Source organism: Marmota monax, unplaced genomic scaffold (assembly GCF_021218885.2).
Source record: "Marmota monax isolate L192 unplaced genomic scaffold, Marmota_monax_Labrador192_F-V1.1 WCK01_AAM20220418_F8-fsc00074, whole genome shotgun sequence".
Lineage (NCBI taxonomy): Eukaryota > Metazoa > Chordata > Mammalia > Rodentia > Sciuridae > Marmota > Marmota monax.
The window spans coordinates 5,299,154-5,321,411 of record NW_026694232.1 but is presented as its reverse complement, the minus strand read 5'-3'; the positions used below and the strand labels follow the sequence as shown (position 1 = coordinate 5,321,411).

The following is a 22,258-nucleotide window of genomic DNA, read 5'->3' as shown; positions in this document are numbered from 1 at the left end:
ACATATCTTGAACGATGTCTTCCAGTTCAATCTCTTTCTTCTTCATCCCTCCAATCCCTTCCAAACCTCAGAATCCCTCCATGTAATCTGAAGAGCCCAAAGCTATGGAAATGGCTGCCATAATGGGAAAATGAGGCGGCCAGTCTGTCTCAGAGTCTCAGCTCTTAGTATCTGTGACCTTGGGGGAGTGATCGAACATCTCTGAGTTTCAACATTCTCATCTGTAGGATGAGATAATACTAGAGCTCCCTCCAATAGGGTTGTTATAAAGATTAAATCAGTTAAAACATGCAAAGCATTTAAAGCATTATGCCCTGATCTTTCTCCTGGGTAACTATGCACACATCTAAATCACCTAAAGGGTCTGTTGCTGTATTGGGATTCAAGAAGGTACAGTTAGTATCTGTTTGGTGTCATTATTTTGAGATTCCTATATTCTTATGTAAAATGTCAGTTGGGAATTTTAATAAAAATTCAGAGGAAAATTTTTTTAAAATCCCAACAATTTCACTCACACATATTTCACCCTTTGGATCTCTTGAAGGGAAGCCCAAGGAACACTAAAGATTATAAATTTTCAGCCTCATTGACCCAAAGATTTTCCTATTATCTTCACAATTAAGTTTTTAAAGTAGAGTAGGAATAAAGAGTTTTTCAAATGTTTAAAATATTGTGTGTATGTGTTTGTGTGTTAAAAAAAGAAAACTTTTTAATATCTTAAAATATCTAGAATTACAAATTTTTGGACTACCACGGATTTGCCAGCTCAGAATGCAAGAAGTATTCAATTCTTGTGATTAATGAATTTTTTTGAAAAAAACTTTAATTACACATCTGAAGTCCTGATCACACCCTAGGGATTTATTTGCTTATGAAAAGTCAAACTATGAATTACAATATTGCAGAATAATTTTCACATCATCAGATTATTTTTGCCATTCATTCCACAAGTGATTTGTAAAATTTTGCAATACCTAAAAAACTTTGATACTACATTACAAAAAGGTACTTAAATATAGATGAGAAAGATAGATGTTTGTCTTCTCCTTTTGATAGTGATATTAAATAAAAGATGGAATGTTTTTTATTTAAAACCAATCCCTCATTCCCCCACCCCCAATACAATAAGTAAATAGCAACGTGAAGAAAGGCTTCCTTTAAATCTGTTATTCAGTTCAAATGTGTGTTAAGAAAAAGGTCTATTCTGTGTATAAAATATAACAACAAAAAGGGGGAATTATAAATAGAAAAATAAAACATGTAAAGGAGACAGATATTCTGTGTACATATCTTTAAAGTTCTGACAGAGAACACTTGTTAGAGGACAGAGTACACATTCCTTAACTTAATAATAAATTCCCAAAGAACAATTCCAACATGTTAATTTACCACAGTAGATTTACCCATTAAAATCAGTCTACCAGTCTTTATCAGCAAGTTTCATCTTAATTTGTACCATTGAACAGTTCAGTTGAGATGGAATAAAGATTTTCACACAAATACATTCCTACCACAGACGTTCCTGCATTCTACTGGAATATCTACCAACATTCACTAAGTCCAAAGGTAATGAATCCTTTGTCAATATCATCTCTTCACACAGTAGCGGGTCTTAAATGGAAAAGGGCTCTTAATTTTCTATTTGACTCATAGGAAGTAACTACAGAACTGGCTAATGAAAAAAGCTTATTTTTTTATTTTTATTTTTTGGAAATCAGTTTAAAAAATCTAAAGCTGTAAATAAAAAGTGATGAAAGAAAAGTAACTGGCTAGGTTTCCCTTCTTTTTTAGTCACATGATAAAAAGACAAGAAAAATGCTTAACACCCTTTAACTAGAAAATCAGGTCCCTTCACTTGCTACAGGGCTCAATTTTGATTAAGAAAGGGAAAAAATATTTTTGGCTCTAGCTTTAGTAAACAATAAATGATGAAAAATCTTGTCTTTAAGAGATCTGATACCTCAGAACGCAGACCTTAGCACATTGATGTTGCTACATTCCTCCATATAGGTTGGCAAATAAATATCTGAGCCCTATTTTGGCGGAAGGAAGGAAGGACACACTAGTTCCAGCAACAAAACAAGATTATGAAAAGAACTGACCAACACAAAACAGTATTTCTTCTCCTGAATAATAAAGACATCATGTTTGCATATAGAACAGCTTTTGCATTATTGCTCTACATATAATAATATATTAAGGAACTCATAACAGACTGCACATTACAAACTTAAGGTTCTTTGGTGAAGAATGAAAGAAAACAGTATTTGAGCTTCAAAGAAAACAATTTCATCCATGTTTGCTTTTATCTGTTGATCCGCTGGATCCTCTCACAGAGCAGGGAGAGGTACTGTGTGAGTTTCACCATGGCCACGATCACCACGCCCCCGGCCATCATACACGTGGGCCAGAAGAGTGAGTGGAACAGCACGTTGGAACTGTAGAGTTTGGTTAGGATGACGTTCTTCTGGTTTCCTTCCGGGTCAAAATAGCAGGAGAAGTGTTGGTACTTCCTGAAGTTTTCCATGACGACATTCACCAGGGACATGGACTCTTCAAAGCTTTTTTCACACTTAGGTATGTAGGAGCACTGCAGAGAATGAGATAAACCGTTATACCAAGATGTGTGTGTATGTGTGTGTGTGTGTGTGGGGGGGGGAGACAGACAGTGGGAGGGGTAGAGTACAGCGACCAACTTAATTTATCAGTGAAATGACCACTGTGGTTATTCTATTTGTATTCAGACTGGTTCTTCTAGAAACCTACAGAATCCCTACACATTGCTTAAGGTGTTCCTTGATAACCCACCCATGCATTATTAAAGTATCAATTAAAGTAAAAATCAGGGAAGTGTTCATTAGCTTGCTTTAATCATTCCATATCACATACCACACACACACATACAAAGAAAATGACTCCAACTAGGCTCTTCCCCATAGCGAAGTGTGCTGGGTTGTAATTATTCCCTATTGAACATCCTTCTCCTTGGAATTAAGAGTGTAAACTTTTCTGGATTTGTCTACTCATCAATTGTACCAATGTCTGATGTAGTTTGTTCTTTTGTTTTGGCATGGCTTCATTTGGTTCTGCTAAGTCACTTTGGTCACTGGTTACCATCTCAGGCCCAAAGTTTGACAAAGACACTTTTCCCAAAGCAGACCCAACCCAGTTTATCTTTCAACCATTCCTAATTTGAGAACTCACTGTGTCTTTCCTTTGATCTTTTCTCCTCTCTTACTCCTCCTGCGACCCCTTCTACACCTCTCTCTTTTCTCTTATTCTGCAGAATTCTCCCTTCCATCTTTTCCATTTGTGTCTCTTCCTCTCTGTCCCCTCTTCCTCTCCTTCCCCTTCTCCTCTTTCTTCTCTGGATACATATGGAATTAAATAACTTTCTTGTAGTTTTTTGAATTATATGTTATTTGAATACATTTCCCTGATTTAATGTGATCTCTAAGGCCATGAAATCTCTGTGACCTGCTTTCTTTGGTCTGTACGTATGCAGTGACAAAACTGATGTAAATGATGACAGTTTTTTAAAAAGTTGGGGAAAAGGTGATGTAGGCCACTCTTTTGGGAGATACAAGCCTCCTTGGTTAACTCTTCTCCCCCTCAATGCTAAGACCCTCTCCACAGGAAAAGATTCTCGTTTCTTGTGATATATATTATCAAATGATTAATCTAACTGACTTTCTGAACTAAAGTGATTTCTGACAGAATCACCGCTAAAATATAGTATTTTAGAAAACTATGCCTCATTTTCAAAACACTGTTGTTTCAGTTGGAAAATTATCAGAATAAACTGACTTTATGAAAACCACCCATTTATTAATGGTGACCATAAATATTCACCTCCTTAACTAACAGTGAGATTGGTATCCTCAGTGTTGTGCCGTGCACAACTTACACTCCTGTATTCAGAGACACGGATGAGGTGGGCTATGGGTAAATTTTGAGGTACTTTGATATGAGATGTGGGGTGAGATTCTTGAATTTCAGAATAGACCTATACATTTCACAGGAAGAAAATATAAAAGAAATGAAAACGAAATGAAATGAGTTTCTGTTAATGGAGTATATTTGAATTACTCTTCCTCCCGACTTTGTTCGTTGGTACACAGGCATTTTACTTTGTTGGCTGAGCTGTAGTCATTGGATTGACTATAAACAGTGGGAACTTTCTTTGATTAGTTAAAAATGGAGCATGGCATGTCAGCATTATTATAAACCATGCTTAATGTGATGTTCTTGTAGCCAGGTTTGGCTGACACCTTGAAATTTAACCGGTGAAGAATAAGTGTGAGTATACACATCCCTGTGAGTACAGCAGAGTGCTGGTATTAACACAGCATGAAGAGGCTGAAAGTATCCTCAAGAAACCAGAAGTTCACAGTGACTTATAACTAAGCTGGCAATTAGCCTGTGACTGCCAGGAAGCAAATGCTCTACTAGGTAGATGCCTCTGGATCAAAAGACTCTCAGGCACTTAAGGGGGGTGGGTACTGCTTTCTGTTATTCCAACTTCCCAGATCATGTATTTAGTTTTAAAAATATTTTTTTGAAGAAGAGTATTAAGAAAAAACAGAACAAGTACAAAAAGCCATTTATGACTGAATTCAAAGTGAGCCAATTTAGATTATAAATGTATCAGTTCCCTGTATATTTTGTGCCAATATAGTTTATAGTAGTAGTTTCAGTGGCTTAACAGTACTGAGTTATTGAATTGATTTCAATAAAAATGGCATTCTATTAAAAATAGAGTGTTTTTCCCCTTATGCTCTCATGAATTGATTCGGCTTAAGAAAAAAAATTTTTAAAGAAACATTTTTCTGCCAAATGGCAATAACTTTGTCACTAGGTGAGATTCTTCCAAATAAAACAAGATATAAACTACCATTGAGACTATCTAGCAACGTTGTAATACAGGAGCTGCTTATTAAAGTTTAAAGATGTCAGAATCTGAAATGTGTGTGTATGTGGGCTGGCTATTCCAAACAAGACCTGACTTGGGTCCTCAGGGCCAGTGGCACATATATGTGCAGCAGGCAGGTGCTTGGAGAAAGGACCCTCTACCCTGATGTTTTTAGCTCTTCCTGACTTCTTACCTGCCCCTTTTCAACTTACACACAAATTGGCTTCTGCTAGACCATTAAGTACCCATGAAAATTCTACCATATTTCAATCATCCATTTCTTTTTCTTATTGATTTCATTTGTGATAATGAATGTGTGAGGCAATGTAAAAACATCTTGACTTGTGTTTAGGAGATTTGGTTACTAGGTTACTGTTATCAAGTTGTATGGCCCCTCAGAACCAATTTCATGTATATCTTGGGGTTGCTAGAGATTTCCTGGCAGAGAATCTGTGAGCATTAAATGATAAATATGCTATAAAGCCTCCATAAATTTTTATTATTACATTTTCTCTTGGAATATCATACATGTTCACACAATCTTCTAAAAATCTTCAATCAAGTAGCATGTTCTAAGTTATGAAACCTCTGAGAGGGAAAAATTACTAGCTGTACAATCTTCATGGGGACAGCTCTGTTCAGTGGCTCTTGTTTCGTGTCCCCCTTTTGTCCTGTTATATTTGCAAAACATAGAATTCTACCTTAGGATTCTAGTTTTCTGTTTCTTTGGATTAAACTATCTTCCTGAGGCCTGTAGGAACTGGGTGTAAAGCTTTAGTTGTCTTATGATTTCATCAAATGTTAGGAAGACACTATCATGTGGTTGGTCTAGAACATATGGGGTATATTTTAACAAATGTCATTGATTAACACAGGTGGAAAATGTAATGTAGGTTGAAAAGATGAAGACCTTAACATTTTAAACCTTTTCATTTATTGGAAGATATGAGAATGGAAAGGTTTAACTTTTACACTGTATATGATATGTAACAGAAAGGAACATATTAGTAATTATTTTACATACACATGTACATTAATATTTTCACCCTGGTCATAGGTAATTATTTCTTTTGTGCCTTAACACGTAACATATAAACTTATCAAACCTCTGAAGCAGACATTCAGCAGAAGATTTAATTCACATCTCTTTTCTTAATCTTGAGTTTTGTTAATCAAAACTTACTTCTTTTCCCCAATCTCTTAGATACTTGAAAGACAGAAACTTATTTTGGTATTGAAAGCCATATAGATGTCCCCTGGCGTGGCCTTTCCTATCCTAGTTATGAAAACCTGTTATTGGGTTTTAAGAGTCTTCTGTGGTCAGTGAAGACTGAGCAATTATATTTTCTTTTCAATTCTTTGGAAAAATGACTGAAAATTTCCTTTTCTTAGCTTCACTTCCAGAATCTTTTACATCCACAGAGGTTTTTTTTTTTTTTTTTTCTCTCTCATGATGGACAGAAGTTTTGACAAACTACCTGTTGGGGTTTTCTTATAAACACGCTTCACTGGGCATGTGTGAAGCAGAGTGACATGCCTTCATCCCAAAGATAAAAGATTCCAGGAGGGGAGGGAGCAGTGGGAGCTGGATCTGGCTGAATAACCTCACTGTCAGGAAGAAGGGAATTATCAATTTCTCAGGACCCCTCAAGGGAGGGGTTTGTCTTTCATTGGCTTCTTTATAAAAAAGAAAGTGTGTTATTTCAGAAATGGGTCAGAAGTTTAATGAAAACCAATCAATATTTATTGAGTGATAGTAAATATTGTGCCAATGTGTCTTTTACCATGCTAAATATAGGCATCAAAATCATAAGCAATGAGACCCCAATAAAGGTGGGGTGATGAGATGGAACAGGAATGTATCTAAAAATGCCTTCATCAAAGCCTATCACCTCAGAGTAGATTACAGATTTGTAATTTGCCCTAACCAGTAGTTAGGGCATGCTAGTTCATGATGTCCTAAGTTAAACAAACAAATAAAAATGATCATGTAAATAATATGTACTTTTCGTTCCAAAGTCAGATGGAATTTTTTCTAGTGTACTTAAACAATATAAATATTCATGAAGCATATACAATTTGCCAGACTTTGTGTTCTATGCTATAGATATAATCCTATATTCAAATTAATAAGACATAATCCTATATTCAAAAAATGAGCTCAGCAGCTGGTAGCCTTGGGTTACTCTGGCCCACAGGTATATTTTGAACTTCAGAGTTCTTTGAACATTAGTGATGAACAAATGTTGAGAAGGCAATTTTGGACTTTATTTTTCTTTCCTCTTATGAGACTTCCAGCTCTTTATCACTTTTAAAATAGTGAATCCTTATCCCCCCCCACTAGTTTAGACCTGATTAGTTTGCACTTGAAGTATTTGCTTGATTTTGGCAAGTGGGACTGTTGGAAGTGTTTGGTAGAGAAATGGAAAACAGAATTCATGCTCTGCTATATAAGGTCATTTTTTCCTTTCCTATATTTTCCCAAAGTTCTTACATCTATTATGGCACTTCTATTTAATTTGGAGTAGAGAACTCGCTTAAAAGATGCAGAAATGAGAGAGAAGCTGTCTAGAGCCTTGGAATTATTCAATATCTGGAGTAGCCTATGTAACAGAGTCTGCAATTCATGGTGAGTCAGATATCTCATCTAAACCTTGACCCTTTTCCATGTTCTTCTTGGTATTGGGAAGAAATAGTTTCTTCTCCATGCTCAGAAACATAGGTTTATGGAAGCTTCTTACAGCACACCCTTCCTTTCATTTCTGCATGGAAGTGGCTTCAGCTGTCTCAGAATTCAGTTTTGGTGAATAGTGACTAACTTTGTCAATCACAGAAGTATCTCTGAATCTGTGGTTGTTATGGTTTGGATGTGAGACAAAAGCTCAAGTGTGAGACAATGCAAGAAGGTTCAAGGAGACATGATTGGGTTATAAGAGTCTTAACCCATCAGGGAATTAATCCCCTGATAAGAATTAACTGAGTGGTAACTGAGGTGGGTAGGGTATGAATGGAGGAGGTGGGCTTTGAGGCATGGCTTTGGGGTATATATTTGTATCTGGCAAGTGGAGACCCCTCTCTGCTTTCTGAGCATCATGTGAGCTGCTTCCCTCCACCACACTCTTCTGCCATGATGTCCTGCCTCACTCTGAGCTGAGGAACAGAGCCAGCTGTCAATGGATTGAGACCTCTGAAACCATGAGCCCCTGATTAAACTTTTCTTCCTCTAAAATTGTTCTGTTCAGGTCTTTTGGTCACAGCAGTGAAAAAGCTGACCAAAACAGTGGTCCCTAGCAATTTCAGCAACAATATAATACATTTAGCAGGCTAATTATGGTGATGTCAAAGATCAAATTTTAGGGAATGTTTCTCAACTTTTTTTTTTTTACCATTTTCAGAATAGCTTCTGTCTGTATCATATATTATATTATACTGGCTACACAACTGAATACACAACATGATTTCCCTGTGGAGCCACAGAATTATCTACACATAATTCGATTCTTTGCTTAAGGTCTTTTACCTGATCCTATGAACCTCTTGGAACACGATGGAATGATGTAGATTCTCACCTACTCACCAAAATACGCCAACAGAAGGATAAATATTTCATAGAATTTGGATTTTCAGAACTCTTTATTCTCTCAAGAGGATTCTCTGAATTTTTTTCTCTTTAGGAGACAGTGTGATGAAGTAAAGAGACAGAGTTTTAATTCAGAACTAGTTAATTGTTAAGTGCATAACTGGGGAAATTCATTTTCTAAACCCAGCATCATTACTGTAAAGTAGGGGTAACAGTGGTGCCTAACATGTGCGATTGTTGCTACAATTAAGTAAGTTAGTTTGTGTAAAATATTTAGCAATTCACAGTGCCTGGCACATTGTAAGCTCATGATAAAATTTGGCTATTATTATTTTAGGAGAAGTAAATGAGATGTTCTTAGTAAGATTTTCAGCATAGTGCTGGGTACATAATACACAGTGGGCACTTAATAAATGCTGGGTCTCTTATTTTCCATTTAGATTTTCAACTTTATTTTCTTTATTCCATATCCTAGCAATAATGTGCATCAGAACTAAGGAGCTTTGCATACAATTTCAGGATTTCATAGCATCCAAAGACAAAGTTAAATAAAATGTAAGCAATGATTCTACCACTGTCTGGAAACATTTCTAGTTGTCACAACTAGCCTGGGGAGGCTCATCACCTAGTGGATTGAGGCTAGAGATGCTGCTACACATCTGACAATGTACTGGGCAGGTTCCTACTTCACCCTCACTGAAAACAAGGAATTATCCTACCCTAAAAGTCTATAGTGCTGAGTTGAGAAGCTTTGGATATGTACAGTCTCTGAATTTAGAGAAGCTATTAAAACTTTAAAATGGGTAAGAATATGAGGGGTGATGCTGTTTGGAGTTATAAATAACTGGCTAATATATGAAACTTATCCCCCACTAAAATAGCTATCTTCCCTATGACAGTTATATAAAATATCATACATGGTATTATAAAATAACCAAAAAAGGTTATATTTTCATGTTTTACACCATACTGCATTTTGAATCCACCCTTAAAACAGATGGGCATTTTTTGAGAATCCCTGCTGAGCAAAAGAAGTTAAACTCCCAAAGAAGATCAGAAGGGAGGAATTCATAAGCAACAATCACAGTGAATTAATACTCAGCTACTGTTTATGATTCTAGTGACAGCCTTGTGGCCAAGGGAGGCAGAGGCCCTTGAGCCCACTGCAGCTCCCAGAGACCATTAGTCAGCCAATGGCTCCATAAGAGCATGCCAGCTTATCAGCTTAAGCAGCTTTCATTGTAATATTGACAAGAGGCTGGGCACAGAGTTTAAAGGCAAAGAAAAAATATGAGAGTGTGAAAATTTAAAATTAAAATCCTTTTGAATATCTTTCTACAAAGATACAGACAGCTTAATTGAATCATTTTGCCTCCTGGTGGCTCAGGTCAAACCTTGCCAGTAGTTCCTTATGTATCTCAATAACTGAGTTCAGAGGCTAGGGATGTAGCTCAGTGGTAGGGTGCCTGATTAGCATGCAAGCATGAGGCTCTGGGTTTGATCCTTGACACCACAAACAAGATACAACACACAAATACATGCGCGCACACACACTCACACACACACACAAGGCTGTACCCATTTCTTTGTAACTGGGGAAAAGACCATTTCTGGTCAGGTTGCAGGAAGGTAACAGAAAGAGGAGGTTGACATTGAGAATATTTTTATTTATTTAAATTTTTTTGCCAGAAATATCCTAAACATTCTTCATGTTGCACAAAGATGGTTAAATGACTTTGTGACATGAAGATAACTGCATTTTCAGAATGTATATTTCTGATTAAAAGGAGAGACTCTGCAGAGAATAAAGAACTTCTGGGCTGGGAAAGCAGGTTGAGTGTCTGGTGTCTTTCCTTCAGGAGTGTTTGCTAATTGTGAAAGGTGACTGAGTGTCTAAAATCCTAAATAGCACTTTTGAGATCCTTGCAGAGCTCTGGGTAGGAATTATTATTGAAGGCCTATCAGGTGGGGAACTGCAGGATCCCCCTATTCACTTTGGGGTTGGGTCTTTGCAAGGCTGCATCCTAGGTGCAAGCCTAGGAGCAACTTCAACCTGAAGTACATAGGTCCTCACAGGGACTGCAGCTTAGATTTGAATATCTCAATTTATGAAGTTAGAATGCAGTGGTCCTAAAGGATTGGTGTCTCCAGGGGCCTCCCAGAAACAAATGAAAATATTTTTTGGAAAAAATGACATCATGACATTGTCCCATGCTTAAACTTATTTTTGTAAATAATTTTAAAAATATGATCTCCAACAAACAAACAAAAATATCTAGAAAGCACAAGACAACATAAAAACATAAAAAGAAGAAAAAAATAGAATGATTACATAGGGACTTCAGATATTGGAATCATCAAAACAGACTTTAAAACAACTACAATTTTACTTTTTACATAGAAATACTTAAATAGAAGAATTAGAATGGAGAGGGAAGATGGCAGCGAAGGGAGTGCATCACCCCCGTGTACCGCGTCAGTGTGCGGGAGAATGACGAGTTAGAACGGCTAAAAGCTATCTTGTTAGGAATTTCCAGCAAAATTGGGGTGCTCCAAAACCTAGAGGAAGGATTTACATCGCACGAGGATCAGCTATGGGGGCTCAAACGCAAGAGATTTGTCTGCACGGAGGGTCACGCTGCTTATTCAGCAAATCGCCCCGCGGCTAGAGTCTGTGGCGCGCGCTGGGAAACGACGAGATAGCAACGCAAAGATACAGTGCTGCGGATTCTGCGGGCTTCTGCCAGCCGTGCAATCACCGTGCTCAGTGCTGAATTCTGGGTTTGAGACGGGGGAAGGAAGCGGTCCAATTCGGTTCTCCACACCGGTCAGACCACAGAGGAAGCCAGCGGCCACCATCTTGGAGAGCTGACGTCACCATCCCTGTTTTGACTGGTCGCAGCTCATTCAGCCATAGAACAGGTAATTTCAGGCTGCCATTCGCCTGCGTCTCGCAGACAAATTACTCAGGCTCAGTGCTAAAGAACCCGCGGAAACTGCTTATTGGAGCCTGCTCCTATCAGAACATACACCGAGCACGGAGCGGACGAATTCCGGCTCCCGGAACTGCTCTGGCCCAGGGCTAAAGAACCCGCGGAAACTGCTTCTCGGTCCGGGTCCTGCTGAATACTGTGGAGGTAAATACCAACCGAGCCTTCATAGGCAGGGGCAACAGGATTGAGACGGGGCTTGGGAGGGCCGGTCAGGTCTCACCTGTTGCTTTGGTCACCTGGCAAAGGGAACGAAATGCTGCCATTCACATGGGATACCAACATGGCAGAGATCTGATGTCATCAGAAAGCAGCGGAGGAGAGAACTTCATCGATACCAGCGGCGACAGAAACAGTTGGTCTCCTGGTAAAGAAAGTGAGTCACAAACACCCGAGTCTCTCTCACTTTGTCATCAACCCAGAGGGGCAGAGCAGAGCAGCCGCCCGCGCCCGGAACAGGCCCAGCGGCCCGCCGGCGTGCTAGTCACGTCACCCCAATTGGAGTAGGGGCAGAGCAGAGCCACCACCCGCGCCCGCAAGGTAGGCAGACCTGCGACCGACCGGCAGAACAGGCCCAGTGGTCCGTGGGCGTGGTAGGAGGGGCAGGGCAGAGCCGCCGCCCGCGCCTGCAAGGTAGGCAGACCTGCGACAGACCGGCGGATCAGGCCCAGCGGCCTGCCGGCGCGGCAGACACATCACCCCATTTGGGGTAGGGGCAGAGCAGAGCCGCTGCCCGTGCCTGCAAGGTAGGCAGACCTGCGACTGACCGGCGGAACAGGCCCAGCGGCTGGCCGGCGTGGTAGACACGTCACCCCAATTGGAGTAGGGGCAGAGCAGAGCCGCCACCTGCGCCTGGAACAGGCCCAGCGGCCTGCCAGCGTGATAGTCATGTCACCCCAATTGGAGTAGGGGCAGAGCAGAGCTGCCACCCGCGCCCGCAAGGTAGGCAGACCTGCGACTGACCGGCAGCACAGACCCAGTGGTCCGCGGATGTGGTAGACAAGTCACACCAATTGGAGGAGGGGCAGAGCAGAGCCGCCGCCCACGCCTGCAAGGTAGGCAGACCTGCGACAGACCGGCGGATCAGGCCCAGCCGCCTGCCGGCATGGTACACACGTCACCCCAATTGGAGTAGGGGCAGAGCAGAGCCTTTGCCCGCGCCCGGAACAGGCCCAGCGGCCCGCTGGCGCGGTAGTCACATCACCCCAATTGGAGTAGGGGCAGAGCAGAGCCTTTGCCCGCGCCCAGAACAGGCCCAGTGACCCGCCGGCGTGGTAGTCACGTCACCCCAATTGGAGTAGGGGCAGAGCAGAGCCGCCTCCCACGCCCGGAATAATCCCAGCGACCCACCGGCGTGGTAAACATGTCACCCCAATTGGAGTAAGGGCAGAGCAGAGCCGCCGCCCGTGCCTGCAAGGTAGGCAGACCTGCGACCGACCGGCAGAACAGGCCCAGGGGCCCATGGGTGTGGTAGACACGGCACACCAATTGGAGGAGGGGCAGAGCAGAGCCGCCGCCCGCGCCTGCAAGGTAGGCAGACCTGCGACCGAATGGCAGAACAGGCCCAGCGGCCCGTCAGCGTGGTAGACAGATAACCCCAAATGGAGGAGGAGCACAGCCGCCGCCCGACCCTGCAAGGAAGACTTTTCAACTATACAAGAGTAATATAAATATATAGGGGGAAAATTTCAAAAACACAACAGTTTCACCAAGCAGAAAGAAACGCGAGCAGTATGAAAAGACAAGGAAAGAAAGGACCACAAGCAATGCAGGTCAACTCAACTTTAGAAGATAATAGCCGCAGCAGATGGAATGTCAGATAAAGAATTCAGGATATATATGCTTCAGATGTTCTGGAGTCTCAAGGAAGACATTAGACAGCAAAATCAGACAATGAAAGATCATTTCGACAATGAATTACACAAACAAATCCAGGAAGCAAAAGATCAACTATACAGGGAGATAGAGGTTATAAAAAACAAACAAACAGAAATCCTAGAAATGCAGGAAGCAATAAACCAACTTAAAAACTCAATTGAGAATACTACCAGCAGAGTAGAACACTTAGAAGATAGAACATCAGACAATGAAGACAAAGTATTTCAACTTGAAAAGAACATAGACAGCTCAGCAAGACTGTTAAGAAACCATGAGCAGAACATCCAAGAAATATGGGATAACATAAAGAGACCAAACTTAAGAGTCATTGGGATACAGGAAGGTATAGAGGTCCAAACCAAAGGAATGAGCAATCTATTCAATGAAATAATACGAGAAAACTTCCCAGACTTGAAGAATGAGACAGAATCCCAAATCCTAGAAGCCTACAGGATGCCGAATGTGCAAAATCATAAGAGATCCACACCTAGACACATTATAATGAAGATGCCCAACATACAGAATAAGGAGAGAATTTTAAAAGCTACAAGAGAAAGGAAGCAGATTACATTTAGGGGTAAGCCAATCAGGATAACAGCTGATCTTTCAACACAGTCTCTGAAAGCTAGAAGATCCTGGAATAAAATATTTCAAACACTGAAAGAAAATGGGTTCCAACCAAGAATTGTGTATCCAGCGAAATTAAGCTTCAGGATGGAAGATGAAATTAAAACCTTCCACGATAAACAAAAGTTAAAAGAATTTGCAGCTAGAAAACCATCTCTTCAAAACATCCTCGGCAAAACATTACAGGAAGAGGAAATGGAAAATAACAATGAAAACCAACAGTGGGAGGTAGGACAGTAAAGGGGGGAAAATAATCAAAGAGGAAAACAAACCATGTTTAGTGACATAAATAAACAAATATGGCTGGAAGAACAACCCATATCTCAATAATAACCCTAAATGTTAATGGCTTAAACTCACCAATTAAGAGACACAGGCTAGTAGAATGGATCACAAAACAAGACCCAACAATATGCTGCCTACAGGAGACGCATTTGATAGGAAAAGACATACATAGGCTGAAGGTGAAAGGTTGGGAAAAATCATATCACTCATATGGACTTCGGAAACAAGTAGGAGTGTCCATACTCATATCAAATAAAATAGATTTCAAGCCAAAGTTAATCAAAAGGGATAAAGAGGTACACTACATACTGCTCAAGGGAACCATACACCAACAAGACATAACAATCATAAATATATATGCCCCAAACAATGGTGCAGCTATGTTCATCAAACAAACTCTTCTCAAGTTCAAGAGTCTAATAGACCACCATACAGTAATCATGGGAGACTTTAACATACCTCTCGCACCACTGGACAGATCTTCCAAACAAAAGTTGAATAAGGAAACTATAGAACTCAATAACACAATTAATAATCTAGACTTAATTGACATATATAGAATATACCACCCAACATCAAGCAGTTACACTTTTTTCTCAGCAGCACATGGATCCTTCTCAAAAATAGATCATATATTATGTCACAGGGCAACTCTTAGACAATATAAAGGAGTAGAGATAATACCATGCATCTTATCTGATCATAATGGAATGAAACTGAAAATCAATGATAAAAGAAGGAAGGAAAAATCATGCATCACTTGGAGAATGAACAATAGGTTACTGAATGATCAATGGGTTATAGAAGACATCAAGGAGGAAATTAAAAAATTCTTAGAGATAAATGAAAACACAGACACAACCTATCGGAATCTATGGGACACATTGAAAGCAGTTCTAAGAGGAAAATTCATTGCTTGGAGTTCATTCCTTAAAAAAAGAAAAAACCAACAAATAAATGATCTCATACTTCATCTCAAAATCCTAGAAAAAGAAGAGCAAAACAACAGCAAAAGAAGTAGAAGGCAAGAAATAATTAAAATCAGAGCTGAAATTAATGAAATCGAAACAAAAGAAACAATTGAAAAAATTGACAAAACTAAAAGTTGGTTCTTTGAAAAAATAAATAAAATCGACAGACCCTTAGCCATGCTAACAAAGAGAAGAAGAGAGAGAACTCAAATTACTAGCATACGGGATGAAAAAGGCAATATCACAACAGACACTTCAGAAATACAGAAGATAATCAGAAATGATTTTGAATCCTTATACTCCAATAAAATAGAAGATAGTGAAGGCATTGATAAATTTGTTAAGTCATATGATCTGCCCAGATTGAGTCAGGAGGATATAGACAACCTAAACAGACCAATATCAATTGAGGAAATAGAAGAAACCATCAAAAGACTACCAACTAAGAAAAGCTCAGGACCAGATGGGTATACAGCAGAGTTTTACAAAACCTTTAAAGAGGAACTAATACCAATACTTTTCAAGCTATTTCAGGAAATAGAAAAAGAGGGAGAACTACCAAATTCATTCTACGATGCCAACATCACCCTGATTCCTAAACCAGAAAAAGACACTTCAAAGAAAGAAAACTACAGACCAATATCTCTAATGAACCTAGATGCAAAAATCCTCAATAAAATTCTGGCGAATCGGATACAAAAACATATCAAAAAAATTGTGCACCATGATCAAGTAGGATTCATCCCTGGGATGCAAGGCTGGTTCAATATACGGAAATCAATAAATGTTATTCACCACATCAATAGACTTAAAAATAAGAACCATATGATCATCTCGATAGATGTGGAAAAAGCATTTGACAAAGTACAGCATCCCTTTATGGTCAAAACTCTAGAAAAACTAGGGATAACAGGAACATACCTCAATATTATAAAAGCAATCTATGCTAAGCCTCAGGCTAGCATCATTCTGAATGGAGAAAAATTGAAGGCATTCCCTCTAAAATCTGGAACAAGACAGGGATGCCCTCTTTCGCCACTTCTGTTCAACATAGTTCTTGAAACACTGGCCAGAGCAATTAGACAGACGAAAGAAATTAAAGGCATAAAAATAGGAAAAGAAGAACTTAAATTATCACTATTTGCAGGTGACATGATTCTATACCTAGCAGACCCAAAAGGGTCTACAAAGAAACTATTAGACCTAATAAATGAATTCAGCAAAGTGGCAGGATATAAAATCAACACGCATAAATCAAAGGCATTCCTGTATATCAGCGACAAATCCTCTGAAATGGAAATGAGGACAACCACTCCATTCACAATATCCTCAAAAAAAATAAAATACTTGGGAATCAACCTAACAAAAAAGGTGAAAGACTTATACAATGAAAACTACAGAACCCTAAAGAGAGAAATAGAAGAAGATCTTAGAAGATGGAAAAATATACCCTGTTCATGGATAGGCAGAACTAACATCATCAAAATGGCGATATTACCAAAAGTTCTCTATAGGTTTAATGCAATGCCAATCAAAATCCCAACAGCATTTCTTGTAGAAATAGAGAAAGCAATCGTGAAATTCATATGGAAAAATAAAAGACCCAGAATAGCAAAAACAATGCTAAGCAGGAAGTGTGAATCAGGCGGTATAGCGATACCAGACTTCAAACTATACTACAGAGCAATAGTAGCAAAAACAGCATGGTACTGGTACCCAAACAGGAGGGTGGACCAATGGTACAGAATAGAGGACACAGAAACCAATCCACAAAACTACAACTATCTTATATTTGATAAAGGGGCTAAAAGCATGCAATGGAGGAAGGATAGCATCTTCAACAAATGCTGCTGGGAAAACTGGAAATCCATATGCAACAAAATGAAACTGAATCCCTTTCTCTCGCCATGCACAAAAGTTAACTCAAAATGGATCAAGGAGCTTGATATCAAATCAGAGACACGGCGTCTGATAGAAGAAAAAGTTGGCTACGATCTACAGTCGGTGGGGTCGGGCTCCAAATTCCTCAATAGGACACCCATAGCACAAGAGTTAATAACTAGAATCAACAAATGGGACTTACTCAAACTAAAAAGTTTTTTCTCAGCAAAAGAAACAATAAGAGAGATAAATAGGGAGCCTACACCCTGGGAACAAATCTTTACTCCTCACACTTCAGATAGAGCCCTAATATCCAGAGTATACAAAGAACTCAAAAAATTAGACAATAAGATAACAAATAACCCAATCAACAAATGGGCCAAGGACCTGAACAGACACTTCTCAGAGGAGGACATACAATCAATCAACAAGTACATGAAAAAATGCTCACCATCTCTAGCAGTCAGAGAAATGCAAATCAAAACCACCCTAAGATACCATCTCACTCCAGTAAGATTGGCAGCCATTATGAAGTCAAACAACAACAAATGCTGGCGAGGATGTGGGGAAAAGGGTACACTTGTACATTGCTGGTGGGACTGCAAATTGGTGCAGCCAATTTGGAAAGCAGTATGGAGATTTCTTGGAAAGCTGGGAATGGAACCACCATTTGACCCAGCTATTCCCCTTCTTGGTCTATTCCCTAAAGACCTAAAAAGAGCATGCTACAGGGACACTGCTACATCGATGTTCGTAGCAGCACAATTCACAATAGCAAGACTGTGGAACCAACCTAGATGCCCTTCAATAGACGAATGGATTAAAAAAATGTGGCATTTATACACAATGGAGTATTACTCTGCATTAAAAAATGACAAAATCATAGAATTTGCAGGGAAATGGATGGCATTAGAGCAGATTATGCTAAGTGAAGCTAGCCAATCCCTAAAAAACAAATGCCAAATGTCTTCTTTGATATAAGGAGAGTAACTAAGAACAGAGTAGGGACAAAGAGCATGAGAAGAAGATTAACATTAAACAGGGATGAGAGGTGGGAGGGAAAGGGAGAGAGAAGGGAAATTGCATGGAAATGGAAGGAGACCCTCAGGGTTATACAAAATTACATACAAGAGGAAGTGAGGGGAAAGGGAAAAATAATACAAGGGGGAGAAATGAATGACAGTAGAGGGGGTAGAGAGAGAAGAGGGGAGGGGAGGGGAGGGGAGGGGGGATAGTAGAGGATAGGAAAGGCAGCAGAATACAACAGACACTAGTATGGCAATATGTAAATCAATGGATGTGTAACTGATGTGATTCTACAATCTGTATACGGGGTAAAAATGGGAGTTCATAACCCACTTGAATCAAAGTGTGAAATATGATATATCAAGAACTATGTAATGTTTTGAACAACCAACAATAAAAATTTTAAAAAAAGAAGAATTAGAATATTGCACGAAACTAGAAATGATAAAAAAGTCTCAAGTGGATATTCTAGCACTGAAAATAAGAGAAATTAAGAACTTAATAGATGAGATTAATAGATAAAACCTTGAGTTGGAGCTGAGGAAGGGATGCTAATCTAAGTAAATATCCAGAATAAAGTAAAGAAAGACAAAAAGAGTAAAAATACAAAAAGAAGAGTGAGACACAGAGGGGATGTAAATGAGAAAGCCAAAATATGACCAATTGGAGTCCCAGAAGGAGAAGAGAGAGGAAGTGAGGATGGAGACAATGTTTGATGAGACAATGTCTGAGCATTGACTAAGATTGACAACATCAAGGAACAGGGCAAGAAGCCTGGGAGCTAAGAAGGCTAAATAAAGATAACCATGCACTTCGGCACACAGCTGTTAAACTGTAGAAAGAAAAAGGAAACGATCTCTAAATAGGCCAAGATTACCTTCAAAGAAGCAGAAATTAAGCTGAGTACCAATTCCTGAACAGTGACAATTTCACCAGATGACAACAGAAACAAAAGAACAGCCAACTTTGAGTTTGGATCTCAGCAAATTCATCTCTCAAGAATAAAAGTGAAATAAAAAGTATTTTTAGACAAATGAAAACTGAGAAATTCTTTACACCAGATACTGCACTAAAATAAATACTAATTAGAGAGTATTCTTCAGGCAATGGAAAAAGGATCCCAGATGGAAGAGCAGAGATAAAAGACTGAAAAAACTTAAAGTGGAAAAATATGGAGGCCCATATAAGTTAATATTTACTACATACAACAGTAATAATAATGTTCACATGAGTATATCTATATATATAATAAAAATGATAATAATATGTAAGTTGAGAAAATAATGACAATTTAAAATATTTTAACATCCTCAATTAGTCAAAACTAACATTGTAATCTCTAGGCTAGACACTAAAAGAACACTTGACAGATGAGGTAGTTTCTGAGAAAACAGATGGAAAAGTAGGATCATAAAAAAAAATCCAGTGAGGATGTTAAAAATAGTGGCTGTGTGTGTGTATATATATTTCTCTCTCTCTCTATATATATATATGAAAAACCTCATAATCTTGACCCTATATAAAAATCAATTTGAGATAGATTGTATTCTATTTGAGAAAAGAAAAATAATAATGCTCCTAGAAGATAATTTGGGAGGATGACTTCATGACCTCAAGGTAGGCAAAGACTTATTCAGTAGGACAACAGAAGTACTAAACAAAAAGAAAAGATTGACAAAATTCGCCTACATTGAAATTAGACACGTCTTTTATTGAAAGATATTGTTCTGACAATGAGTAGGACCCATGATAGGAGAAGATTTTTGCTGCACATAACCAACAGAGGTTTCATATTTAGGCTTAAAAATTCCTATAATGAGTATGAGGAAGAAACAACCCAATAGACCAAGGAGCTGAGGGACTTGGATTGACACTGCACACAGGAGGATATCCAAATGACCAATAATTAAATGAAAACGAGCTCGACAAAATTAGTGATCAGAACCAGTAGGAGACAACAACACACTAGTGAAAGTTAAAAACCACAGATGATACCAATTGTTGTTGAAGATTTGGAGTGATAAAAACACTCTGTATATACAGAGTTGGTGGGAATATGAATGCCTATAAACACTTAGAAAACCATTTGTCATTATCTATTAAACTTTAAGATATGTAGACTCTATGATCTAGGTAGTTCATTCCCAGGTTTATACCTGTCAGAAATATGTCTGCTCGAACATGAAGAGCCATTTATGAGAATACCTAGGGCAGTGTTATTTGTAATAGCCCCGAACTGTAGTTAACTCAGAATGTCCATCAATAGTACAATGAATGAATTGGCATATTCATACAGTGGAACATAGTACAGACACAAAAATGAACCACAACCAAATAGAAGGGCTCTGAAAATACACTGTGAAAAGGAAGCCAGATATGAACAAGGTTTTCTATATGATCTCATTTATATAATTTTTTTAAAATGAGGCAAAAATAAAGCATAGAATTTAAGGATATACGTTTGGGTATAAAACTACGAAGAAAAATAAGAAAACAGTTACCATAATAGGCAGGACAGTGGTCATCTCTGGAAGCTATTGAGAGAAGGTAGAAAGGGTGTTTTGGAGTGCAGGAAATGTTTAATTTCTTTACTCTTGTGGTATTTACATGGGAGAATCTCTAATACTTGAGCTTTATGTTTTCATTTCATGCCTGTTTCTGGTTAGGTGTTATAATTTCCACTTAAAAACAAGGTAGTGGGGCCGGGTGTGATGGCTCATGAGGATGAGGCAGAAGGACCCTGAGTTCAAAGCCAGCCTTGGCAACTTAGTGAGGCTGTAAGAACCTAGCGAGAGAACCTGTTTCAAAATAAAAAGGGCTGGGGGTTGTGGCTCTGTGGTTATGCGCCCTTGGGTTTAATCCCCAGTCCCAAACAAACAAACAAACAATAACAACAACAACAACAACAAAAAAAAACCCCTAAGGTAGTGGTGCAAATAATCCAAACAATGACCTAGAACATTCTGATAGGAGAAAACATTCTGATCTTAAATATATAACTAGGACTTTTAATGGTAGTTTTACTCCCTGTTTATAGCCTGGTTAATGCAATCTCAGGGCTGCAGTGATCCAATGTCAAAATGAGAAAATGGAAAGAGTCCCATTTTTTGGTGCCTATTCAACTTTGGCTCCTTTTCAATTCCTTGGCTATTTGAAAGTTTTATAGGTATTCATTATTACAGGTCAGCTTTGATTTAAAAATCTGACTTGAGGGAAGATCTTGAAAAACAAACACCTTGTGAGGGTGTTTGCAGCACAGATTTAAGATTGCTATTGTTTGTGGATACTACAAATGAAAGAAAAATCAGAAGAAACATTTTCAAATAACATTCTTTGAAATATTCATTAAGGTGAGTCCTCAGAGATATTTGCAAGAATTCTCTGAAGTTTTAGTAACTAAAACACAGGGTGAATTTCTGATATGTTGACATACATTCTAGTTACTCTCTCTGTTCTAGTATTGAACCTCCAAGCTATTGTACCCTCCACATAACTAGAAGCTATATTATTTCAGTCCTGGCAATTATAATGAAGTTTTTATATGAAAGATTAGAGTACATGAGGATTGTATTCTGGGAATAAAAGCCTATTGTTCTACTGGAGAGTGATATTAGATTGTCTTGGCATATGAAAGTATTCTGTACATCTAAATTGCTACTATAAAATCCAAAACTCAATATAAGTTAACATTGATAATGGCAGGTTGGTTCTCCTGAAACTTACTGGTTATCCCAAATTTTATTAATATAAATATTATGTTGAGCTTTAACACAATACACATTTGCTGAGCATGATTCCATCAGTGCAGCCAACCTCTATGAATACAACATACATGAAGAAACACACACACACACACTGTGACCATGGTTGAAAATTTATCCTGTGCTAGGTACTGAGCTCTGTTCAACACTACATCCTTTGTTCTACTTCTCACAATGACCTTGCAGGGTGATTATTTGTTATCATCTTTTTAGAGAAAAGGAAACTAAGGCTCAAAGAGGTTAAGTTATATCCTCAAGGTCCAAGAACCAACTGATAATGATTGTGGAAAAACAAAATATAGCAATGCAGTTTTACCCTTTGGTTCCCAGGTACATGGCAAATACTT

The 22,258-nt window shown here is 38.7% G+C and overlaps 1 protein-coding gene across 3 annotated transcripts in view; it reads right to left on the bottom strand.

Annotated features, from left to right (window-relative positions):
• Positions 1-840: 840 nt before the first annotated feature.
• Positions 841-22,258, bottom strand: part of Kcnmb2 (potassium calcium-activated channel subfamily M regulatory beta subunit 2) — a 250,360-nt gene continuing 228,942 nt past the window's right edge. For all 3 annotated transcript variants that reach the window (XM_046466872.2, XM_046466873.2, XM_046466874.2), the window contains exon 5: positions 841-2,590. In XM_046466872.2, coding sequence (XP_046322828.1) covers positions 2,306-2,590 — 285 coding nt within the window. In that variant the 3' untranslated portion in view covers positions 841-2,305. The remainder of the gene's footprint in view (positions 2,591-22,258) is intronic.